General features: G+C 50.3%; 6 protein-coding genes across 6 annotated transcripts; 3 read left to right on the top strand and 3 right to left on the bottom strand.

Annotated features, from left to right (window-relative positions):
* Positions 1–299: 299 nt before the first annotated feature.
* PC9H_001898 (uncharacterized protein) lies at positions 300–865 on the top strand (the record flags this gene model as incomplete). Its single annotated transcript, XM_036771544.1, has 4 exons — positions 300–482; positions 537–620; positions 704–781; positions 839–865. 4 exons carry the CDS (start codon positions 300–302, stop codon positions 863–865), a joined length of 372 nt encoding a protein of 123 aa, XP_036626165.1.
* Positions 866–1,145: 280 nt separating this feature from the next.
* On the bottom strand, positions 1,146–2,194 carry XYN1_2 (Glycoside hydrolase, 10; the record flags this gene model as incomplete). The annotated part of the gene is made up of 4 exons (XM_036771545.1): positions 1,146–1,163; positions 1,219–1,259; positions 1,311–1,858; positions 1,914–2,194. 4 exons carry the CDS (start codon positions 2,192–2,194, stop codon positions 1,146–1,148), a joined length of 888 nt encoding a protein of 295 aa, XP_036626166.1.
* A 1,534-nt stretch (positions 2,195–3,728) lies between these two features.
* On the top strand, positions 3,729–4,819 carry PC9H_001900 (uncharacterized protein; the record flags this gene model as incomplete). The annotated part of the gene is made up of 6 exons (XM_036771546.1): positions 3,729–3,910; positions 3,979–4,011; positions 4,075–4,090; positions 4,143–4,257; positions 4,325–4,336; positions 4,398–4,819. 6 exons carry the CDS (start codon positions 3,729–3,731, stop codon positions 4,817–4,819), a joined length of 780 nt encoding a protein of 259 aa, XP_036626167.1.
* An 80-nt stretch (positions 4,820–4,899) lies between these two features.
* PC9H_001901 (uncharacterized protein) lies at positions 4,900–8,878 on the bottom strand (the record flags this gene model as incomplete). The annotated part of the gene is made up of 12 exons (XM_036771547.1): positions 4,900–4,916; positions 4,977–5,064; positions 5,124–5,267; positions 5,387–5,504; positions 5,556–5,761; positions 5,816–6,562; positions 6,609–6,938; positions 6,990–7,348; positions 7,458–8,183; positions 8,237–8,542; positions 8,598–8,783; positions 8,842–8,878. 12 exons carry the CDS (start codon positions 8,876–8,878, stop codon positions 4,900–4,902), a joined length of 3,264 nt encoding a protein of 1,087 aa, XP_036626168.1.
* Positions 8,879–9,531: 653 nt separating this feature from the next.
* Positions 9,532–11,778, bottom strand: PC9H_001902 (uncharacterized protein; the record flags this gene model as incomplete). The annotated part of the gene is made up of 12 exons (XM_036771548.1): positions 9,532–9,607; positions 9,664–9,807; positions 9,871–9,993; positions 10,068–10,092; positions 10,193–10,249; positions 10,340–10,529; positions 10,585–10,598; positions 10,661–10,778; positions 10,828–10,943; positions 10,997–11,145; positions 11,212–11,533; positions 11,559–11,778. 12 exons carry the CDS (start codon positions 11,776–11,778, stop codon positions 9,532–9,534), a joined length of 1,554 nt encoding a protein of 517 aa, XP_036626169.1.
* A 1,637-nt stretch (positions 11,779–13,415) lies between these two features.
* Positions 13,416–14,866, top strand: PC9H_001903 (uncharacterized protein; the record flags this gene model as incomplete). The annotated part of the gene is made up of 7 exons (XM_036771549.1): positions 13,416–13,668; positions 13,719–14,056; positions 14,114–14,187; positions 14,241–14,386; positions 14,453–14,692; positions 14,750–14,790; positions 14,849–14,866. 7 exons carry the CDS (start codon positions 13,416–13,418, stop codon positions 14,864–14,866), a joined length of 1,110 nt encoding a protein of 369 aa, XP_036626170.1.
* Between the last annotated feature and the right edge of the window lie 229 nt (positions 14,867–15,095).

Genomic DNA, 15,095 nt, shown 5'->3' on the forward strand with positions numbered 1-15,095 from the left:
TTGTCTAGTCCTCTGCGGACTCTTCGCAAGAACATGACATACGTCACGCATTTCGAGACGACTTCCTAAACCCTCCTCCATTGCAGAAGCACGCCCTCCTCAAGGCATTCCGCCGAATCAACTTCTGTTCCCTTACGCCCCATTATATCGCACCGACGATGGGCTCGATGATACTGATCCTGGGCCGATCGGGCGCTAATTGAAATTAATATTGCCAAGAACTGATCGAGAGCTTGAAGCTTCTTTCATACTTACTTGAATCACTTCACACAGAAATTCAGAGGAGATTCAGTCCGCCAATGGTGCGACTCATAACCCATAATCTCCTGGCTTGCCATGCAAAAGGCTGCACGACCAACAATTTCCCTCTGCAATTTAAAGACGCAGAGATCGAGCATCGCGAAGCAGAGTTTAACCCTGATTTCATAAGGGGGTTGCTCCCCAAAATCGAGTGGAAACCTCTCGTCGATACCACGAAAATGGTGAGCATCGCGCTAATGGCACTTGACCTAGCCTAATGGCAATGGTGCTTGCAGTTAGGCGATACATTGTTGCCAGACGAGCGGCCCGAGATGATGGACGATGACCTACTGAAAATGCTGCATCATGTCCTCCTTGAGGTATGTTTCGACGTCGGTGGTCCTCGCATGCCCCTGGCGACCTTTGGGGTCTAAACGCAAATTTCTTACGCTGTCTACAATAGTTGCACATCGAAGAAGGACAAATGATATGTCCAAACTGCAGTCACGTATATCCTATCTCCAACGGGATCCCGAACATGGTGCGGTGTCCCTTGAGCCTGCGCTAATCGATCATTGGTGCTGACGCGTTGATTCAGCTTCTATCAGAACACGAGATTGCCTGATAGCTATATTACCGACACACGCCGCTACGAGACGTTTAGTCGTGTTCGCAAAGGTCCTCTGTCTTCCTCCCTTCAATACTGAACGATTTGGGTTTGATTGCAAGATTCTTAACTGAACTACACTTGAATGATCTCAGCCATCCCACGCGTTCACAAGATATATAGACGCAGATGGTCACAACGAAGGGAAGCCACTGAGTAACTAAGAAGCAATTTTGGATCGGTACAGATACATCGAGAGAAATACGATGTCCCCATACGGAGTCTTCAATTTTCCTTTTCAAAGGCACTGGCTGTACTGGTGTGCAACAGGGTAAGATTATAGAAACTAAGCTCAGGAAAAGGACACTCACGTAGGCATTGAGGGCCGTGCATGTGTATCCCGATTCGCAAACTGTATTCCTCAAGTTGAGCTCGTTTCTTGATTAGGGAGTGGAAGACTTACCGGTAGGGCCTGACCATCCTTGACCACCGCATTGTCCCCAGTGGGCAGCAGTGCCTCCCGTAGAAGGAGTCGAAGACTGCGCCGGGGGTGTGGAACTCGTCGACGATCCTCCTCCTCCTGAGGAACCACCCTCCGAAACAGTGATGGTCGAGGATCCGCTGCTCTGATAGCCTTCAGTGGCGACGATCTGGTAGTTGTGCTGCGTCCCCAAGCTCATCCCGGCAGCTGCCCACGCCTGGAAGTGGCAGCCGACGTCGACAGTGCCGCTGATGGCGCCGCCAGGGTTCTTCTTCGGGTTGCGGACAGACCAGAATTGCTGGAAGGTCTGCGTGCCGTCGATTGAAGGCTGGTTGACACGCGTGGTCTGGAGGATGGTGTACGACGCGCCATTGCAGGTCACAGTCCCCTTCGCTGAGGCAGCAGAAGAGGGATTGTAGCTGCCGTACGACTCGACGACGTAGTATTCGATGAGCGGGCTACGCGTCCACCCGTAGATGGCGAGGTAGCTGTTGCCGTTTGGAGTGTATGTACCCGTGTAGCTGATCACTCTGAAGGGGCACCAACGTTAGCCGCTATTTCGTGAAAAACAATCCAACTCCCTACCTGTTGTTGTTTCCTGGGTTCCATCCTTTGCCGCCAACAAGGTTGCCAGCATTACCCGACCATTGGATAGAGTATTGGCCTGCAGCTCCGTTGGTGTAGGTGGCATCAGCGGCACCGTCGGTCCACCAGGAGTAGTAGAAGCCGTTCGATGTGCCCGTCGCACTGGGAGTTCCAGCGCGAGCCTGGAGAAGTCCAAGTCCTTCGGTTGCATTTGCCGGAGGTGCAGCGAAGGTGCCGATGGCGGCAGTCACGGTGATGAGAAGCGAAGTGAAAGAGACCATGTTTTTACTTCCGCTGAGGATGAATAGTGCAGCGATCAAGAGCACTCTATTTATATCTGGAGGTGACGTCGTCGTTGTACCGGTTCTAACCCGCCATTCAGCCTGTACCGTTTATCCTAATAGCCATCAGGCGTCGGTTTTCTAAACGATGTCAAAATGCATCTGGTCAGTTGTGCGGCCCCGAAGTATATACGAGCAGAAATTGCAACTCACAAAACCCCGAGTGGGCGCCGCGCACAAGTGCTCCCCGTGTCAGAGGTTGCGGAGACCTTGGCGATGCTTCTAATAGCAGCGTGACACTGTCCTTGATGTCGTCGGATGAATGAATAGAATAGTAGGCGCATTTTCGCTCAATTGACCTGAGAGGCAGAGCATAGGTAATGCAACCGATTAACAAAGAGCCAGCGATCTGAATTAAGCTAGGACTTACTATAAATTGCCCATCGAAGAACCTTGGGAAGTATACTACGGAGCCGCAAGCATACGGCACGGAATGCGCTTTGCTCTGCACTATCTAGCTGATATCCAAAGCTTGTATCCTCGTTGGGGCGATTGGAACGACATATCTTCGAAGCGTCACGAGGATTGGCCACATGGTAGCGCCGCAGTATTATCTTCGGTAATTTATGGGGTTGACCCCATGGTCCAGCCATGGAGCTATAGAGAGCTACTTGCGCTTCGTGTGAGTTCTCAGTCAACGGCAGGATGTTGGACGATCCACGGATTGCTTCTGGGGACTCGTGAGGAATTTGGCCTGAAGACTATGAGATTCAAGATTGAGATTCAAAGAGAGTGCGGAATAGTGCATCGTCACAGCGATTCCCGGTCCCACCTTGGTAGCGCACGATTCTACGCAGTGCCTGCGTTATTCCACGGCAGCTGAGTAGCCATTTTGTGCAGATGTGTGTGCCATTCGAAGTAGTGCATTCTGAGTGCAAAGTGCGATATGGGCACTAGGAAGGACTCAAACGAACCTAGTGGCGAGCGAGTCCGATCGCCGGATTTGGAAGGATAAAGCACGTGATGTACAGGGGATAGGAGGGCATCTTGGTTCTTCCTTTCCAACTCTTCCATTGTGATTTAGGTCAGTGGGCTTAGTGTCTCAGCTTCAGACTGTACATAGATCATGTGGATTATTAGGGAAAATTTGACATAATGCACTGTCAGCGCTATCTTTGAAGCAATCACATATTATAGAGTTGACAGATGTAGTGGGTTCGCACCTTTGTAGTTCTGGATTTATGTCTACTAAGTATACTACCAGGACGATAACTTTCCAAAGATCCTACACGAATAAGCATGCATTGCTTGGTGCTTAGGGGACTGATTAGGAGCCAGGAGTATCAACGCGTCGGACTTGGTTTCCCCCGGTGGCTGTGCACTCTGTTGGCTGCCGAACTGCTCACTTCCGCCACAACACGACCACTACTCACTTGCGTCTCCCCTTCAACATGGCTCCAGGATTGTCAAACCCCGTATGCTACTCCCTCTCTTTTGAAGCCCTCGTCCCTGACAATCTCTCCACCGTCCCAAGATGTCTATAAAGCGGATAAATCGTGAAATCGCCGACTTGAAGAAGGAAGACTTGGGGCCCATCACCCTCTCGCCGTCAGACGATAACCTGTATTTGTGGAAGAGCACGTTACCCGGCCCACAGGGTAGCCCATATGAGGGCGGCGTGTTCAACGTGGAGATACATCTGCCACCCGACTATCCGTGAGTGTTCTTCTGAACAAGGTTCGGCGGGTGGCGGGGGAAATGAGGGGAATGCTGACTTGCTTTAGATTCTCCGCACCGAAGGTTGTGTTTACGACTAGGTGAGTCGCCCCCCCTACTAGTGTTGATATTGCGACTTGATCGCTCATGGTGGAGTTGTCCAGAATATACCATATGAATGTGCGTGTAGATGTCCTCCGACACAGAAACAACACGCTCAACCACTTGCCAGATCTCGGATAGAGGGAATATATGCATCGACATACTCAAGCAGAACTGGTCGCCTGCTCTTTCAATATTTAAAGTGATGTTATCACTCTCGTCTCTGCTCACCGATCCCAACCCTCGTAAGCCCAATTGTAGTCCGCATATATGCTCTCTGAAGCTGATGCAACGCCCTCACGGGCTGCTTAGAGGACCCGCTAGGTATATTTAGCGACCTACGCGTGTTAAAGTCGTGTTCTAACTGCCAAATCCCACATGTCAGTGCCATCAATCGCGACGCAGTATATGCGTAACCGGAAACAACACGACACGACAGCTCAGCAATGGGTTGAACTTTATGCTCGCCCTAAGCCCCCGCCACCGCAGCCCGAAACCTTGTCCACGAAGGCCAAGGGCAAACGCAAAGCGCCCGCCGTGAGCGATCCCCCAGCCGGTGACGAGGTACAAGCAACTGCGAGTCCTATCCCCGTCGTAGATAACACGCCCATTGAGATACCTGATTCCGACGATGAAGGTGGCGCTCGGACGATTGATTCCAACGGACCAGTCGCGAAGAGAAGGAAACGGGGGAACGCTAAAGATGTCGGAACCAATGACGGCGGGTCAAGGAACTCACAGCGTAGACGCTCGGGCCACTCCACTCCGGTCGAACAGTTGGGGGAGGTCATCGTGATTGACGACTAAGTCATGATTTACTTATCACGGATGTAATTTCAGGTTTGAATAATTGTATTATAGACCATGAAGATATGTGTATCGCGCTATCAATCAAACATTATGCCTATAATGTCATATTCAGCAGTCTGACAAGTAATATATATGCAGATGATTATGGACGTACCTGTGCAATTCTTTGCACCGCACATACAACGCTCGTAGATCGCATCTCCTTTTACGACCCGTTCCGCTTGTTCCTCGAGGTCTTCCTCCTGGGGTGCGTATATTTGAGTACAGGATGAACCAGAAGTAGCCTCGTACAGCTGCTTACATCATAATTTCCGCTGTAAGAGAAGCAGATTTCGGCACCAGGCTCGATATCTTTGCATGCAAATATAGCAAGGAGAGGTTTATCGATGTTGGATTCATTGATGTAAACGGCGTTTAGTCGAGCGTTAGGAGAGCAGGAATGATTCTAGGTAGATGTAAGCCAGAATAAGGCAAAATAGAAGGAAGGCGCACCAAGAAACGGGTAAACTGGATATATCAGATGGGTGATGAGCAACAGAATGGAATGCAGAGATCGTGTCTTACATTGCCGGCATGGTAGGCGTCGACGACATACTTTGGCTCCCATTCTTCTTCTTTCCCTTCCCTTAGGAAATAGAAGTCGAGGTTAAAGAGGTATGTTCTGCCAAATTTGTTGTATTTCCTGGGGTTGGTGATGTTAGATAATGAGAACACCGCGGAATGAATGTCTTACTTTCCGCGTTCCTCAGCGACTTCTTCAGTGAGTAGTTCGCCTGAGTATATACCCAAGAAAGTTCCATCATAAATCTTCTTGGGACCGGCAAAGACTCCTACGGAGCACGATAAGCATAAAATTGGTAACGAGAGCAGGATCGTACCCCATCCTTTATTCTTAGTCTTTCCGATCTGAACCGCACACTTCCTACCATGCTGAACAACCTGCAGAGACAAATTAGTTACCTTTTATTAACAAGCATAACTCTAGATGCTGACCCTGTTCCGACAATCGTCGTCACAGCCGCACATATCATTACACTCGAAGATGGGAACGTTCTGGTACTTGAGTCTCCCCCGGGAGTCGTAGGCAAAATCAGGCGTGAATTCCCCGCTCCAGGAGCGCTGTTTCTGAAGACAGGAACAAGATCCATTCTTTGGATCACACCTGGGGTAGCACCCGCACCCTTTCAAGCCAGTCATGTCTGGTGGAGGGACACCTTCATCATGCCACATCAAGTTGGTGTAGTAGAATTCCCAGGGAGGGCATGGCTCATCGTCGAAATTATTGACGATGCTGATCGGTGGAGCGTTAGGCTCATCCTCGGCGGTGTTCTCGCCAATAGCAGCCTCAAGAACAGTCCTCATGCCTGGGAGGGATCGGTGCCAAGCGTCCATTCGGTTGATGTAGTCTTGCAACGAATGTGGTATGTTCTTTGCCAGTTTGCACGGTTGCTTGAAGTTCGCAAGGTCGCTGACAACATCTTGCCATGTGAAGACCGGATTACCTCCGAGTGTCTTGGATGACGTTAGGACGAGTCTGTGATCCGTGGACGGTACGAATGGGGAAGGGGAACGAGAGGGGGAATGCACATGTATCATTTCTAGAGCTTGGAGCTCATCGACAATATCTTTGTCGGGAGTCTTCGAGGCAGCCTCAGGTACGGAGGACGCCGGTTCGTAATATTCTTCAAATAGAGCTAAGACATCTTGAACTCCTGTCGAAGGACGGAAAGGGGGCTTGTCCTAGGTACTATCAGCACCGATGGCTTTAAATAAATTTGGACCTCACCTTAGCGGCGGTGGTAGGCGCTATATCAGCACCCACAGTACCAGAAGTCTCAATACTTTCGGGTTTCTTCTCCAGACCAACCTGCAAGAGAGATTGGTTCGTTATGACATTATTGGCTGGTATGATGGTTGAGGGTGTCCATACCTCCAGTGTGGTGACTTCGCTTCCGGACGCTACACAGGGAGCAGAGGGAAATTCAGCTTTCCCGGGGCCGTCCCAATATTCCAACTCAAATTCACTTTCGTCTTCTACAGCGTTCGTGATGTCGGGTACTGACTCCAGAGCAATCTCGTCCTCGGGTTCGGGCACCCTGACCGGAGACGTTGCTGGCTATCGACGACTATCGGTATATTAATAGTGTAGGGAGGAGGAATAACTTACCATAGAGTCCGCATCGGACGACGCAGGTGGCGAAGGTGGCTCAGATCCCGAGACAACGTCACGCGAAGGCTCCTGAGTGTCTAGGATATCCGATGTGGATAATTCTGCATCGGGAGAAGGAACCCCAAGGACGTTTTCGACTTCAGAGGCAGAGGAGCGAGCAACTGACGGAGCCTCAGGACTGTGTGACTGGATTCTTGACTTGGCCTCCAGCCTGCTGCGTCTAACTAATTCACGGAGGCCATCGAGTCCGGACGAGCTATTAGACCTGTCCGAGGGTGGGGTGAAACCACGATCACTAGTCACCAATGGACCGTTGGTCGAAATCGGCCTCTCCACGGGTGGGCTTGTGGTTAGTTCTAGATGGAAAAAGGACGGGATCAGTGGCAGTTGATTGATTCGGAAAGTTAAACAGACTGTGCAAGTTGTCCTCGATGCGACTAGAGCTTGAAAATACCGGTAACACACCATCTTCAGGCTCATCTGGGGCGTTGTCACTCGTAGCCTCATCGACTGGGGAAGCAGCAAGAGACCGCCGTATAAGCGAGCGTCGGGGTAGTGGCTGAGGCATCGTACGATGGTCCTCGATGGGGGTGAAGGTACGAGGCGGCAGCAAACTGTCCATAGTCGCGTTCTTGGTGGTGTCACACGTTGCAGGCGGACTGTTGTGTGAAGTGATGGGCACACTCTGGGCAGCCACGATTGACGTCAGCAAAGCATCAATATATGAATCGACGGCGACACTTGATGAGTTCCGAGGACTGTCAGAAGGAGGGACGGCAGCATGAGTAGCTGGCAATGGGAGGGTTCTTGCTGCACGCGGCTGAACATGGCTTAAGGACGACGGTATGGCTGAGCTTTCCTCTTCGCTCGTATCAAGGATTTCATGAACTTCACGCCCCTCCTCTTTAATAACGCGTGTTGGGCAATTCTCGCGCGCTTTCCTATTCTGTGGTTTAGTCTTCCCAGCAAATTTGAAAATCGGGTACGTCTGGAGCGGCTTGGCCTTGAGTAACGCAGAAGGCGAAGGGAGCGAGGAGGAGCTATCAGTTAATTCAATCATGTCTATAGGACCCGATTTTGTTTTTCCCTTAGAGGAAACCCAGCTAGCCCTCGCTTTACCCTTGGACGCAGCGAATTTGGGAGGCGCAGATACCGAGGGTGGTTCGTCATCGTCAGAAATAACTATAACTTCTGAGGAGATATATGAGCACGTATCATACAGCATCATGCATTTGGTGACGCACCTGGTTTGCTGGCTTGTTTTCTCAATGGCGGTGCAGACGGTAGACCAGTTGAGCCGCTTGCGTGATGCCTGCTGGGACCGGCGGCATGTATCGTGATGGACCTCTTGGCCGCAGGAGGTGATGAAGGTGTCGGGCTCAAACATGGTTTTTTGTCCCTGTTTTTACGTCGTACAATCCTCGTAGCGGCAGAAGTGTTACTCTTTCGCATCAAGACATGTTCAACGAGAGAGGGCTTAGCAGAGGGCAGATCTCGAGAGTCGAAATGGTGAGTTGCTCGACGCTGCGTTTGGGGCATAGACGTAGTACCTTGCGAGCATGGTGTCGGTCCGCAATAGCATAGGTGAAGGCAGAGATAACACACCTAAGCTCCTATTTACCGCTTCTGTTGCGTCTAGGTGCAAGCGAGGAAGCTTCGCTGGCTTCGCTGATGAGCTTGATGGAGTCGCAGCTGTATTACGCGCTTTTCGTTTTACTCTGGTTGGATTGGGAAGAATGTGTTCGAGGTCATCGTCGTTAGATGGTACGGGAGACGAAGATGTTGACGGTTCTAACAAGACGACAGAAGATTAGCTTATCAGTAGTGTCCGTGTCTGCTGAAATCTAACCGTTCAGTGTCGTCCACGGAGGAGGAGGGCTTGCCATTGCCGTGCAAGTTGTTTGCAGTATCGCTGATCGCCAATTCTTGGCGGAAGGAGATACACACGTGACCGACGCGACACCCCTCTCAAGAGTCAACAACACGCTGAATCAAGATTGAGACGTGACTTGCAAGGGAGGGTACTCTCAGGGCTCATATTAGTGAGGAGACTTCTCCAAAACAGCCCCTCAGGAATACTCATGGTGAATTGACTCAGAATCTCTGCCTTATCCAATAACAACATTCAGCTGCACATGCAAGGGGCCAGACGAAATCAAACAGTGGATCTAAACTTTTTGCGGACTTTTTTGCGGCGCCCGTGTACTGGTTCGTATAGCGACCTCGCGGGGCGACGTGGCGCGAACTACTTATCCGGGACACCCGCGGAACTCGAGTCAGGACTCTATGGAAGTCACCCCACGAGGTGATCTACGAGTATATACGACTGATCACATGGTTCCAACTAGGAACGATACATAATGGTTCGGAGAGGGCTGAGAGGGTAGAGGCAAAAGCTTGGCACTAAACAAGGAGCCCAGAATACAAGCACGCAAGCTTTAGGCTACAAAAGGCACATCCATCAAAATCGTAAGACAACAACAATGAAGTAAAATACAAAATAAATGCTCAACAACGCAGTGGACGGTAGCGGGAGATATCATACTGATGTCTTGATCAATTTTACAGCTGCGTCGGACCGCGGGGTGATCGAACACTTGAATGGGCGTGGATGGCTGAGAAGACACGCAGAACGTCAGCGAACAACTATTTTAGGAAGAGTGATGCTCACCTGATAAGCTTGTCATCAAATTCGCCAGTGACATCGATCTCCTTGCCGAAGGCGTCTTTGGCCTTTGTGAAGTTGAAGCAAGATACCATAGTCGCTACTGCAATCCAAAGGGTGTCGTCAGCCAAATGCCGACCAACACATATCCTGGAGGTAGATCATCAGTAAGGGTCCTAGTTCACCGTGCCGCGTGGCGCAGGATGTACGCACCGTCGTCCGAAACCGAACGTCGGCAGGGGATCGTGGGTTACCTCTGTGCCATCCGCATTGAGGAATCGCTCCGGCATGAACTTTGAAGGTTGGTCATACATCCGCTCATCTCTGCTCATTGCCCTAAGGGAGAGATCAAAGTGAGTTCTAGCCACAATATTGTGATCCGGAAGGAGGCAGTTGAATAGATTACTCACCAAATGTTTGACAAGATCATTGTACCTGAATGAGAAGACGTTCGGTTAGTCAGATGTTCGACACGTTCATGGGAGGAATGGAATTATGACTGGCGATGGAATCGGTACAGCATAGGGAAACGCACCCGCAGGGATCAAGCGGCCGTCGTAGATGTCATCTTCCAGAGCAGCATGGGGTACGCCTAGAACATCAGATAGAATCAGTAATCCGTACCCAGAGCTAACTACTACTGGATGGAGCAACGAATCGCGAGGGTGGGAATTGTACACACCTAATGGGACCGCTGGACTCCATCTAAAAATTTCATGACAGAGTGCGTCGATATACGGCATGGAGTCACGGTCTCCGAAGTTTGGTAGCCTTGTATTGCCGACGACCGAGTCCAGCTCAGCTTGAGCCTTTGCAAGTACGTCCGGATATAGGACCATCGCGAGGATGAACGAAGCAAGAGATGATGCACTCTAAAGAAAGACTGAAGTGAGCACATGTAATGGAAGCATCCACAAGTTCTCCCACCGTATCAGCGGCCACTGGCATTCACAAACAAACGAGATCAGATTCTGCGTAACAAGACAATAGGAAGTTGACGAACCGGCAAATGCGGTAGCGGCTACGCTTTTGATAAGATATTCACCTTCCTCGCCGCGCTTTTTTGCGTCGTGATCTTGTAGCAGTTCGGATGTCCAAGAAGGCATAGCTTCACCTTTAGCCTGGATGGAGAATGAGTACGTGATAAATGGGGAATGGGCAGAAGCTAACCATCTGCTCCTTAACGGCATAGAAGGGAGTGTCCATCATCTCATTGACTTTGTTGTGGCAGTCTCGCGCAATTTTCTTGAATGCTGCGCCTGGCATCCAGTCAGGGATATGTCTAACTAGAAGCAACGAGGCTTAGCGCAGGATGGGGAAGAGATGGAAATCAACATACGAACGGGGAAGACGTTGACGAGTTGAGACCCCAAAAAGATATGCTCTGTTATCATCGTTGAAGCTTCGTCGACCAGTGTAACAATGGGATCGTTCCGAGGAGCTATCTCATACCCATATGTAGCAGCCATAATGACAGAAGCCGGGAAACTAGTACACGCGGTAAATCGGTGAGACCGGCAGGCCTATCGAGAGGTTAACAAAAGTGGGACGTACTTCCTGACGTGTAAGCTAAACTCTTCTGGGTTCTCGAGAAGATTGCGTAGTAGAACCTGTATTTTGGAGGTCTGCAGAGGGCGGAACTCTGATACAGCATTCTGGCGGAACTTCTGATGGAATAGTCGCCGATGCCTACGCCAGAGCTCGCCATAGTGAATTAGGCCAATGTTGATAGCCGTCCAACCGGTCATGTTCGCCATTGGGATGTCCGGTCTGTCAGAGTAGTTGCTCGATCGTTTGTCGAGGAGATCGACGGCCTTTTCGATGGAGTTGACGACGACGATGTGCTTGCCCAGTGCGCTTAGATGGATAATATCCCCTGTTCTATCGTCAGAATGAAGTACGCCGGGGGCGAGTGGAGAACTTGCCATATTGCTGTCGCCAACCAGCGTATTCACGCCATGGCGATACTTTGGGGATGTCCAGAGCATTCCCGATGATGGGGAGTGGTTTGGGTCCGGGATGATACAGCTCTTTCCGTCGATTAGAGAGCTTCGTCGCGCACCACTTGATCAGGCAAAGCACGGACGTAGCAGCTACGAGAGTGACAAAGGTCCAGAGCATTGGGAACTAGGAGGAGGCACAACGGATAAATAGCAGTGATCGTCGACGACAAACGAGGGCTCTCGGAGAGAGGGGGATGTCAAAGGCAGTGAGTTGGGAGGTTTAGGAGGCACAGCCAAGAAAGAAGGTGCACTATATATACAAGCGCAGATCCGTGAGATCGTAGGACCAGCTTGATAGAAAGGTCCAGATAGAATGAGGTCGAGGCCGGAAATAAAACATAAAAAGAATATCATGTTTGCCAAACTCTGTAGCGTTGAGTGCGAGATTTACATATTTTCGAAGTGCCCTTATGCAGAACAGGAAACGTGTAGATCTAAGATATGCAACGTGTAGATCAGTGAGCAATGAATTAGAAATCGCCGTGCATACTACATCGTACAATGATTGCAGTTTTTCGGAATTAGATTTAGTCGTGAATGAGATGAACTGAGCGTGGCGTCGCGTACGGAAAGCCTGAGCGTTGTCGCTTGGCCGTCGCCGATGTTGATGTTGATGAACTTACTCCAGTGGGCTACCTAGGACATCCCATGTCAGCCGGATTGTAACATGAATAACAATGAATGTGCTAGTGTTTCGGGATGATCGTGTTGCAGCAACTTGGTACCAGCTCCTCCGTCACGATACCATAGGTCCAGTGATACCGAGTCAGTTTTTTTGTTGTATTACGAATTATGACGATTTAAGTTGACGGTAATTATGAAGTCGTGGCTCGTCGGCCTGCTACGCGGACAACGCGGTGGAGGTTGGAACATGATGCATGAGAGGTTTAAGCATGGTCACCGAGTAAGCTTGGCAAATTAATAACTTTTGAGCGCCCAACGTGGTCAGGCGCTTTTTTCTTATGGACGCTTCAGAAGCATAATTTCAAGTAATTCTTAGGTGAAAATACGCTCGAGGACGCCTAAGACTTTCGTCAATGAGGGGCTTCTCGTCGTGTCGCACTCATTCGGTAGATCAGCGGCGATGAGACAGCCAAAATGACCAGCCCCATCTGTACATGGTTCTTCATCGTGCAAGTAAACGGTCGAAGCATGCCATTGAAGGTATTCCACTACAATTACTTGATATATCGAGGAGGAGGTCAACTTTCCGAGTGACAAATTGATCCCAAAAAGCTCTAGGAAGCTGACATGCTGGCGACCGATACGTTTTCCACCCATAGTCAAACCTCTCGTTGAAAGCTTCTCACTAAAAATAGGGGTAGACGATAACGTGATACATCCAGAAAAGGGAATTTCCGGGGTATACCTCCGAGTGCCATCACCTCTCGAGGAGCAGGGGAATATCCGGTGAAATTTCTAGGGCTTTTCTCGCAACACTATCCTCAGGACCACGGACAGTGACATTCATCGATGCTGTCCCCTCACGAAATTGACTTCCCTTCACGCGATATTCGTTTAGCCACTGCAGGCCTCAAACATTAGGCGCGTTTTCACCATCATGATCCCGAGCATACACCGCTGAACGGGGCATGGGGCCAGGAGAAGCACATTTCGACGATCCACGAGTGTTCTTCCGGAGAAACCCGTTGTGGTTCCATTATAGTTTGCACAGTGGGAGAAATGCACGGATCATTCTGAGGAGTACATATAGACGACGACGAGGATGGTCTGGCTGCATAGGATTTTGGCACGATGTCCTTTTCCCGTCTCCTTTCGATTATTGCGGTGATTTTGGTCGGCCCAGCGGGTGTGTTGGTCAATGCTTTGTCCAGCACCCTCCAGCAGGTGTCGAATTTCGGCCCCAATCCCACGGGAGTCCAAATGTTCTTGTACAGGCCCACCAAGCTCGCAAGCCCACCACCACTTATAATCGCAATGCATTACTGCACCGGGACAGCTCAGGCATACTTCCAGGGAACAAGTCTGGCGCAATTAGCTGATACTCGTATGGTTTTCGCGCCAAACGATTTGACAAGCACTAACGCACGCTCATAGATGGGTTTATTGTGATTTACCCCGATGCCCCTGACTCAGGAGGATGCTGGGATGTCCATTCCACCGCGACATTGACACACGATGCAGGAGGAGACTCCCTCGCCATTGCATCCATGGTCAGATACGCGATTGCCAACTACGGCGTTGATGCTTCACGTGTCTTTGCAACTGGAACATCCTCCGGCGCCATGATGACCAACGTGCTGATGGGTGCATACCCAGATCTGTTCAAAGCTGGTTCGCTCTTCTCCGGTGTTCCATATGGATGTTTCGCAGGCTCTGGGATGTGGAACAGTCAGTGTGCCCAAGGCCAGCTCATCAAAACTGGCCAGCAGTGGGTGCGTGTTTGCGATGTTCCTCTTTCTGCTTTGGTTGACATTTTCTGCGTGTATAAGGGCGATCAAGTACGCTCTGGCTACCCCGGATTCACCGGCACACGTCCCAAGGTCCAGTTCTGGCATGGAACAGCGTTAGTGCCACCCGTCCACTCCGGGACTTCTTTGATTAAACCATGACACCTAGCGATACCACTCTTTATCCTCAAAACTTCCAGGAGGAGATCAAGCAGTGGACTAACGTCTTTGGTGTTAGCGAGACACCGACTTCCACTCAGACCAACAATCCTCTCAATGGATATACGCGCACATCATATGGACCGAACGTACAAGGTCAGTCGTTTTTGCTTGTGGGTGCGGTGGTATGGTATTCTCTGATGCTTCTGGTTTGGTATACAGCTATCCTTGCCCAAGGCGTAGGACATACAGTACCCGAACAAGAGAATGATGTTATGATTTGGTTCGGATTGAATAACCTCACACCAGGCACGACCAATCCTCCGGCTACAACACCTCCAGCTACGACCCCTCCAGCCACGACCCCTACACAACCTACGTCTACGACCATACCCAGCAGCCCGGGTGGAACTGCCGAACACTGGGGTCAATGTGGCGGCCAAGGATGGACGGGACCCACAGGTATGATAATTGCTCACTTACCCCTTCCACTTCTCACAGCAACTTCGCATTTCTTAGCATGTGTATCGCCCTTCACATGCACTGCTCTCAACGCCTATGTGGGTGACACTCAATCCCTCCATTACTCTTGCTTACCGCTGTCCTTTGATTACACAGTACAGTCAATGCCTCTGATGAGCCACGTATCACGACTCATTTGCGTGCCACGGCCAAGAATTCTAATGTCCGATAATCTCGTTTGTGTCAGAGTGCAATACAATACACTTGTCCCTAATTGGTGAAGTGATGAGCTTGCAGGTTTCATTGAGTGCCAACCGTGACTTACCTCGTTTGGAGTATACTGATACCATCTCCGGAAAGCGGAAGTACTTGATTATTGTCTCCGATGTAGATCTAACCTAAT

This window comes from Pleurotus ostreatus, assembly GCF_014466165.1.
Source record: "Pleurotus ostreatus strain PC9 chromosome Unknown scaffold_10, whole genome shotgun sequence".
NCBI classification, from domain to species: domain Eukaryota; kingdom Fungi; phylum Basidiomycota; class Agaricomycetes; order Agaricales; family Pleurotaceae; genus Pleurotus; species Pleurotus ostreatus.